Raw genomic sequence first — 10193 nt, 5'->3', positions numbered from 1 at the left:
CCGAGAAGCGACGGAAACACCCGAGCTCTCCGCGCTGCTTCACCTCGACGCACCTGCTCCGAGACCCGCCTGTGCGGAGACGACCCCGCCTGGTGGACACCGGAGGTACGAGCAGGACACGGAGACCACGTTCAGCACCAGACTCTTCCAGATGTTTATAAAAAACTACTTTCACTTATAGTTAGTGTCTAATATGGGTGTCCCATAAATGTTTCAACATTAAAAATAGCAATAAAAAATAACCCTAAGCTAATCCAGCAGGTCTGTCTATAAATATACAAGTACTGATCAGTTCATTCAGTAATCCATCCACTGCAAATGTTTATGTTGACTTCCTCCATACAGTGTAGTAGAGGAAGGTCCATTTATGCACTGGTCTCAGCAGGTGTATCCATAAATTGTAATAGGGGACCCCAAATTTGAAGATCCAAAGTGTTCAACGATAAATGTGCAAATGTGACACCGTGAATTTGGTAATCATAAACCAGATGCTGTTAACTTCCCCTGTGAAGCTCAATCATATGAGTAAAATGACTATGATGCATATTACAATAATAAAATGACTAAAAAGGCAGTAAAATACAAAAGGCCAAAGGGGGACAACGTAACTATTGCATTTCCAGTAAGACTATGGTGCCAATTACATAGGGTGCTTCCCGATTCCACCAACTGCCTCCACATTTCCTTCACTTAAGTCTTAGTCCCATCCACCTAAGGTGCAAGGGAAAGATGCAAAGGCAGATGAGCCTGGAAAATATGTTTTAATAGACCTGAGATATCCTTTCCTCCAATCCTTAATGTGAAGGCCCCAATCAAAAACTAATTTCTGAAAAAGGAGCGTGTCAGTCTGTAGTACACTTCTTGCAAGGATGCATTAGTGCAGGGGTGGGCACCTCGAGGAATTGCCCTCCCCTGCACTAATGCATCCTTGGTCATAGTCCCTCCAGGCAGAGGGATATAGTTGAGACACAGCTGAGGATCACATTGTCAGCAGTAGCCTACATATTGAATGTATATGTTGGTAAAAGGTTATGCAATTGAACTTTGAAAATCCTCTGTAGGCTAAAAGTTGTTTTTCCAGAGAGGTAAAACATCCAGGAATATACTGCATGGAAAAGCTGTTTTATTACAAGAGAAATAGAAAAGATAAAAGCATTGTTGGTCTCACACAGGCCTGTCACAGCACAAAAGCACCACAGACACAATAAACAATATGAAAACCAGGGAAAGCGAGAGAGAGAATATGGCATAATCCAGTCAGTCATTTAGGATGAGAAAGAAAACAGCAGCACTGAGAATAGAGTCAGCGGCTCCACAATCACAGAGCATCTATAAACAATGTACAGAAGGTCCACGAAGGCTTCATGGAGAGTTTGCAATACCACAGAGCAGTGGGCGCTGTATGTCTGAATGAGACACATAACTAAGACAAGACAGGCGCACATCAAATCCTCAAATACAGAGTGGCCAAACATGAGTGGAGTTAGTCTAAAGACATAACCCTCCGAGTACTCCAAATCAGCAAGTACTGAAATCATTTGCGTTCTCCCTCAAGCTCAAATGAAAGCTGAAGAGCTCAAATACTAAAAGATACTCTTAAATGTGAGAATACATCTGAAGAGTTTAAGTCCAAGCAGAGATATTGGCAGTGTGAAGAATGTAATTCCCTCCCAGCTGTGGCAATTTATTGTGATATGACGCTCCCTGCTGTGTGAAAAACCTAACCGCAACCAAAAATGGTACAAGGATTTGTTTTACTTCCAGGCTATTTTTAATTGTGGTTTGTTTATTAGTTTATTAATCTGAAAAATAAATGGTTCCTGTTGAATTTGACACTGTCAGATGGTGTCTACAGTACAGGTTTGGATATACAGTGGTGTGAAAAAGTGTTGGCCCCCTTGCTGATTTCTTATTTTTTTGCATGTTTGTCAAACACTTTTTCACACAGGGCCATGCAGTTTTGGATTTTGTTTTCCCTTATTAATAAAAACCTTCATTTAAAAACTGCATGATGTGTTTACTTGTGTTATCTTTAACTAATATTTAAATTTGTTTGATGATCTGAAACATTAAAGTGTGACAAACATGCAAAACAATAAGAAATCAGGAAGGAGGCCAACACTTTTTCACACCAGTGTGTGTGGATCCAGTAATTCTTTAAATGACCTGTGGGATATAGTCAGTTTAGTCTTTTCTTATTTTCTTATGAACTATGGTACCAATTTGAAAGAAAAACATTGAGGTACATGTATCAAATAAGAGTTTATCACAGTGTATTTTGATGCAAATCTATATTGCATCAAATCTTTAACCCTTTATGAAAAAATTCTCTCTAGTTCTGTTGCCAATACCTCTGTAATGGTCTTTGTTCATTTATGGCTGCTTAAAACTTTCTCCTGTGTGGTTATTTTATAAATATTATCCCATATTTAAAACCTGCAGAAAACCTTTGGAACTGTAGAACCACTTGGAGGATGTGAAGTTGTATGAAGTGGTGTCAACATTAAATATGGCAGCTATTCGATCATGTTCAATATTGTAGGCAGCGCCCAAACAACCAGAGCAGCTTAGTGGTCCTTGAATGTTCCTTCTTATGCTTTTAAGCTTAAATTATCCAAATCCTGAGAGACAAACAGCAGGACAACTATGTTGCAAGCAGCAAAGGCGTTAGAAAATTCAGTTATACACCTATAAATACTGGACAGTTTGACCTTTTGGGCCTCTAGTCACTAACACCAAGAGTACATCCATATTCAAATATACGCGTTATGTATTCAAGGTACATGCGTTCACGTGTAAACATAGACTCAGCCGGTTAGAGGCTTTGGATTTATGGGTGTCATATAGTATAGGACACATACAAACACACACACACACACACACACACACACACACACACACACACACACACACACACACACACACACACACACACACACACACACACACACACACACACACACGCATACACACACACACACATGAATACACACACCTGAGATGCCTTAATATTGGGCCAGATTGTTCAACAATACTATAGCTTCAGTTTCCTTTCAAGTGTGAGACGTACATGGTAGTAGTGTGCTATCAGTTGTGGCAGTAGGTCAGTCTTCTGGCAGTGCTAATTCTGACAGTGGTTTTCCCCTCTGAGGTTCAACCAAGTAGCTTTGACAGACTCTATCGAATGTGTCCCATTCATTAGGGATGAAGCTCAACTAACACTAGAGTGCATTAGGATCAAATCTAGGTGAAGCCAACATATACTGTGTGTCATATACTGTATAAATGGTACTGATGACACTAACTTCACTTACTGCACCTAATCAGCAACAGTAAACCATTAGAACTCAGTAACTGTGCTCAATAATCTACTGTGTAGAGCCTAGTAAAGGTGGAAGCACACGTGTAAAGCAAAACCATGAATATTTGTATGTTGAACATAAAAATATCATTCTACAGTCATGCTTGATATCGAAATCACAGTAAATCACTGACTGAAGGAACTGCTCTTAAATCATACAGTGCACAACTAATGAAAATGACAGTAATAATACTATTGAGAGCTCTGAACTCCAATAGTAAATTAGTGATGTTGCAATCTCTTAAATATAATCAAACCAAAATAAATGATGCTTTGATACTTCAAATCATGTCCCAAGGATAATTATGACAGTCTAGTCAGCTAATTGTAAACATTGTCTTCTTCTTGACTATAAGACAATGTCCTCAATTCAGCTTCTGAACACTGAATCTGGACGTGCACCACATAGAGAGAATTCTCTAGGAAGAGTAATGTAACCCCTGATCATTGGAGTGAAACCAAATTTCTGCAAAATACTGTAACATAAAACTGAAATGAACTGAGGTGATAAAAAAAAAGCTGTGTCCTAATTCAGAACGTGCCTCCTTGGAAGTCCATGTTCATGACAATGAGCTCACAGGGCAGTTTCAGCACAAAGCCTTCTCCACATGCAGCCTTGGTCTTTGCCAGAGTTCAGAAAACACAACTGATGCCTGCTTTGTGACTCAGTGTCCTGAAGTCTACTGCATGACAGTCAGTTGCTTAATGTTGCATTAAAATGTCCTCATCAACTCATAAAGCCAGGAATATATCACATAACCACATCATATGTTTCAGGTTTCTGACATCAGTCACTAAAAGGCCAGGATCTAAAAACACAAAGTGTAATTTCCACTAGAATTGATTTACTCACTAAATCTCTGTAAATGCTGGCCTCTTAGTGTCCAGCTGCCATAATCCAAAAGACAAAAGCCCTGGATTGATTAAAGTTGATATGCTCACCTTGATCGCCTTTCAGTTACTGTTATGTCCTCTGAGCAATAAACCTTCCAAGTAGCAGGGAATTTTTTTTGCCCTGGGTTTCACATCACGCTAAATTAAAATTGCCCTTTCCTTCTGCTGGTGGAAGATGTTGCAGCTGTATGCAGCATAGCAGCAGATATTCAGGGCACTGGCATCTGGCCTGCGTGTGATGATAATTAGAAAAAAAAAATTTATAGCTAGGACACTGGAAAACATAAATGAAAAACTGATGTTTATGTCTGCCATTTGAGGGCAATGTCTCGGTGATAAATGCTGAAAAGTTTGATTTTATGAGTTGATAAGGACTAAACAAATACATCATCAGTTTTGGTCTCTGTGAACTTTATCATTTGGACAGGAGGTGCAGATTCATCAAACTTATTTTCACATGAGACAGTGCTGAATTTGAACACAGCTCATATCATCTCTTTTAAGTCACTCAAACACAGGAGCTACTCCCTGTGGGGTCAGCGCTAATGTCATCTGGAGGTCTGGACCTGATTGGCTGGCTGGGCGTAGAGGTACTTCCAGATGGCGTAGTAGTGTATGGCTGCTCCCATAGCTACAAAAAGATGCCAAATGGCATGAGCGAATGGGACGATGCCATCACTTTTGAAGAAGACCATCCCCAGACAGTAGCAGGCTCCACCCACCAGCAGCTCACACAGCCCCGACTGCTCCGGCTGAGAAGAGGCACAAAGTTTATCATTTGTATTTCCAATGGAGTAATGTCAAAACCACAAATTACAAGTGAGATTTAAAGAGTGTGCTCACCATTGAGAGGATAACGAGAGCAGGAAAAACTCCCATCACCGTATAGCAGATCAACTCCATAATCTTATACCTGACACAGAGAGGAACAGTTGATCATGGACATTCACTGTTGATCTTGGAAGGTGTGAAGAGTCTGAGCTCAGATGTCCACTCACTGGCTTTCTGTCCAGCTTTAAACTGTCTCATGTGACCTAGATGTGGACATTTAGTCTTGTCTTTAGTGTGCACCAGCAGAAATCGTGGGGTGTTGAATGGTTTGGGATCAGTCCCGACTCCTTTTCACAACAGGCCAGCCAGCTGGCACCATCTGTTATACCGAGGTGTGTCCTCCTCCTCAGAGATGCTCTGCTTTGTGTAGAAGAGTCCTAACCACTAATATTGTACATTTCAACTGGTGGTTAATGTTAAATCTATAAATGTTTGTGCACTGATATTTCACACCAAATGTCACAGATTGTCTACAGTTTTGGGGTCCACTCTGTTCATTTTCTGTGATAAACCTCTGTCACTTCATAATAAATGATTGTTAATAAATGACTGACGTTTACAGTTTGTTAATCTTATTTACTGCCTATACGTTGTCTCTACATTTCCAGCACATAGCACAGCACACCATAGTTACAGAATGTAAGCTCAGAAGAAGCTGGTTAGTGGACCTCTGAGCTGAGATTGTTTTGTCACATGGGAGATTGATACATATACAGTCCAATACTGATAAAAGTACCTCTCATGAAAAAAGAAGACATAGGCAGTACCAAAAGAGGCCATGACCCACACCAACCAGCGCATGTGGCACGCCCAAGGACCCAGCTCCCTCAGGTTCAGCCTGGTAAAGCACCAAAGACATAACTACAAATACATATACACCCTTCAAATATAGACCCACACTCAGATACTTAGCAAGCAAAGGTATTTACCACGGGGCGTAGGAGGCAGCAATAAAGAAATAGATCACCATCCTGTCACACATGTGGAAACAGTGCTCCACAGACCTGAAGAGAGAAACCAAACAGCCTTATGAAACAAATGTATGTCATGCAGAGAAGGAAAGATAGTGTCCTTGTTAAATTCTGCTCAGTCTCTCCAATAAAAGAAGAGACAAGATATGTTGCAACCCTGTGCAATATTACAGTCCAAATACTGTGTTAAAATGTGTGTGTGTGTCTGTGTGTGTGTGTCTGTGTGTACCGTAAGTGGCTCTTCTTCCAGGCCACAGTGTGGAACAGGGTGGAGATGATGAAGAGCGAGCTGAGCCCTGCTCCATACACCCAGGCTGACAAACGTTCCCATTGGTCCACAGACTGGAAATGTAACACTGAGCTGCCCAGCAGGCTGGGGATTATCCATAGCTAAATGAGTTCAAAACATAAATGAAATATGAGACACAGACAGACAAACCAGCAGAAAAATATCTTGTGTGTTGTACATGATGTTGGAGTGGTTAAAATGGTGATGGTGTCTTATTTTTCTGTTACCTAATGCTGCCGGAGTTGATTTTCTGTTTTCATCATGTTATTTTTTGTGTGAATTTAATGAGCACTTTCTGTGGTCTGTGTTTCTGTGTGTGTGTATGTGTGTATTCACCGCATGCGTGGCACAGTTGGCAGCATGCTCATATTCTGTGGGCTGGTATCTCTTGTTAGGAGGAACACGGTTGTTCATAAACCTGGAAAGATCACAAATTTATATAATCACCATCTTTATGATCTGTGTCGCTGACATGAAACTTTAAAGAGTCATATCTACCACTAATCAACGAAATGAAAAAGTTGAAAATGAATCTATAATGAAAAATCTTTAGCTGCAGCACTGAAAGCCATATGCAACAATAAAACATGTAATGTACCCACAGAGGTCTGGTCTCACTAGCAGTTGAAAATGATCAAATTTGCAGTTGAAAAGGTTTTTACAGGGTTATTGATTTCTGGCCTTAAAAACAGCATTTGCAATAATGTCTGCAGTATTTGTTTTTCTTCTTAATGTCCTAAAACGATATTGAACATTTTTAATATTTCTTTCTCAATAGTCATGAAATATTATCCTACCCAGTCCTTCTGCTTAGCAACGCCTGATTATGCTTCTAGTTGTTGCCATGGCCACTGTTGCCTGGCAACAGTGGATAACCACGGCTCAAGCGAACCCGCGGTTTTTCTTGATGATGTCTTTTGTAAATACTCCACACACACACAAACATGTATAAATACATTAACTCAGTTATGCTCTTTTGAACATGAGCACTTTGCACTGAAACCCAAACAAACGCAGAACAGCTCAGGAGGTAGCCCCCCATCAGTGATGTCACTGTTGTCATGGAAACCGCCGAAGAGGGATTGTCTTTTCCACCATCCCAGATCAGAAAACTCTTAATTTCTTTCATCTTTCTTTCCTCATCTTAGCCATCTCCCTCTCCTGGTCCTGGGCCATGTCTCCTCTATGCTTCTCCATGATTAAATTAACAAACAGGAAGGCAAATGGACAAAGACATCAAACACACACACACAGACAAATTTTTATGCTGCATCTTGCAGAACCAGATTTCATAAGAGACCTAGATTTAGTGATGTCTCTGTCTTCTTGTCTCACACACACACTTACAACAAAGGGAATGCCATACCATAAAAATTAAAAATGAATTTATATCAGTTTTGATGCAAAGACAGTTAATTTGCTTTTCAAAACCTGAAAATGGCCATGGCATCATTTATCCTTACTGTATATCTCTACAGTGGTACATGTATGTGACATCCCATTTGGGAAAACACATTCTGGCGGCAGCTGGAATCACAGTTGACTGCTTACATACACACACTTCCTACAGCATCTCTTAAACAGCAATTTAAGTCTCAGCAGAGCAATATTTTCTTTGAATCAAGCCATGTTAAATCTCCATGTTACCCAAGTGTGTGAAACAGTGGAACATGATGTTTTCCTCCTACACTTCAGCTGCTTCAAGCCTTCTTGTCTTTTTATAAAGCTTTATATGACACTATTGATCCCAGATCAGCAGATAAAGGAGACAAAGGTGTGGAATGATAGAAATTCCTCCTCACATAACCACATTTATGCCACCGAGAGCTTAACAAACATGGTGAATCCTTTCTTTTCTCTTTTTCCTCCATTGTATTCCTGTTCCTTAAGCAGCTGTTTTTAGTGACAGTCATTCAGAGCTATTAATACTAACTGACCCAGCCCAGAAACACATCATCCTGTCCCAAATACAGGACTTCCTCGCCCCTTATCCAGCACTGGCTGCAAACCACCTCGCAGACTCTCTCTTTGGTGTGTGTGTGTATCAGTGCCAGGCCCACCAGGCTTTACAGGGTCATTAATGACTTTATCAAGCTGGCTGATAATTGCCAGGCCAGAGGCCAGGCAGCACTGACTGGACAGAGGAGCTCAGCTGTGGGAACATCATGATGATGCTTCCCACACAACCACAGGATGGACAGAACAAACCTTCTCAGTTGCCTTATTGAACCATGGAGACCACAACAACACATACTAAAGTTAGTATTAAAAGGATTAGCTGGTTTTCTCTCTGTTACCTCATTAAAGTAAATATATATTGGGTTTTAAACAGTTGCTCGCACAAAATGGGCAATTTGCAAATGTCACCTTCCACTCTGGGATGATTTTGCTTCTTTTCAGACAAGACATTTAATGATTTGCTGTCAAATAAGAAATTGTGAAAATATCCAATAGCTGTAGTCTGTATTGCAGAGAATGTGACTCCATGGTTGAGTTATTTTTTCCAATTATTATTTAGTCAATAAAAAGCAACAAATGCTCATCACAACTTTTCTATACTCAGTGACATTTTTAAATGTCTTGTTTGATATGACCAAAACATTTTAAACCACATAAACTGCAGGAAAACAGAAGATCTTCAGATTAGAGGAGTTTTAAGCAGAAAATAATTGTCATTTTCTCTTAAACATCCATTAAACTTTTGATTCTTGTGTTTAACTTTTATCACTAACTGTCTCCGTTCTACCTCCCACTCTCTTTGACTGTGAGCTTCATCCTTCGCTGACCAGGAGAAACTATTTGTCTATAAAACGCTTTATGATGTGTGGCCTGTCTAGAGTCCCAAAAAACTACCATTGATGATTTTATGAATGAAAAAACAGAATAATTGTGAGAACAATGCGCAGATTTACACCGTGAAAGCTCATCCACAAAAGCACCATGATGATTGCATGCAAGCCCGTGCATATAAACAGCAAGTGGAGGAGGAAGATGTGTGTGTGTGGTCTGTTGTGTCTCAGAAAAGACAGTACACACAAAAAGAGGAGTCAGCAGAGACAGTAAGATGATGAGGATGATGATGATGAGGATGAGGACGACGAGGAGGGAAGTGGCAGGTGTCCGCTATTCTCAAAACTGCTTCTCAAGCATTTAAACACTGCGCTGCATAAATATCAGATCACTAATTATGATGATTATTTTCTAACCACATCATTCCTAAACCCTCCCATCATCCCCAGCATCCTCCTCAGCACCCTCACCGTCAGCATCAGGCACCAGTGTGAGAAATATTTCTGTTTATTACCGAGGTCTAATTCTAAATCGTCTCCTCAGCCTGATAAAACATTTGAACCTACCTTACAAGATTCATTTACAGTGGAAATAAGCAACAGTTGACAGCAGACAGACAGTATGGCCAAAGCCTCAATCCCCTCTGAGCGTTGAGCGAACAACCGACGGGATTTGGTTCGGACTGTAACGCGTTTCTCAAGCAGCGCAGGGACACGGACGCATCCCGACCCGGTATCCCGTCCGGAAGTGTGGGCGTCGGGGATGGTGTGTGAGGATTTGGTTGTGTTGTTCTGCTCTCTCTCTCTCTCTCTCTCTCCCCCTTGGTCTTTGCTGAGCTCCAGCCGCCGGTTCACCTCATCACGACTCACTGAGGATGATTGTTTTTCATCACTGAAGGCTGCCACATCATTTTCATTGATTCATGACTGCCCCGGTTTGAGCCTGTGCAGCTGCTGCTTCCACCACTAGGTGGAGCTGGAGTCTGGGTCGTGAGATGATGATGATGATGATGATGATGATGATGATGATGTTGTGTATGTTGTGTGTGTCAAGCCTC

At 40.8% G+C, this 10193-nt stretch overlaps 1 protein-coding gene across 1 annotated transcript; it reads right to left on the bottom strand.

Moving 5' to 3' along the window:
- Positions 1 to 4693: 4693 nt before the first annotated feature.
- Positions 4694 to 9910, bottom strand: LOC113127873 (monocyte to macrophage differentiation factor 2-like). Its single transcript, XM_026302746.1, has 7 exons — positions 9703 to 9910; positions 6683 to 6764; positions 6287 to 6447; positions 6016 to 6090; positions 5823 to 5924; positions 5099 to 5168; positions 4694 to 5007 (listed from the first exon to the last, which is right to left on the bottom strand). Exons 1-7 carry the CDS (start codon positions 9714 to 9716, stop codon positions 4804 to 4806), a joined length of 708 nt encoding a protein of 235 aa, XP_026158531.1. The 5' UTR covers positions 9717 to 9910; the 3' UTR covers positions 4694 to 4803.
- Positions 9911 to 10193: the final 283 nt, after the last annotated feature.

This window comes from Mastacembelus armatus, chromosome 1 (genome assembly GCF_900324485.2).
Source record: "Mastacembelus armatus chromosome 1, fMasArm1.2, whole genome shotgun sequence".
Taxonomy (NCBI): Eukaryota; Metazoa; Chordata; class Actinopteri; order Synbranchiformes; family Mastacembelidae; genus Mastacembelus; species Mastacembelus armatus.
The sequence above is the reverse complement of the archived record's forward strand: the minus strand, read 5'-3'. Positions and strand labels throughout refer to the sequence as shown.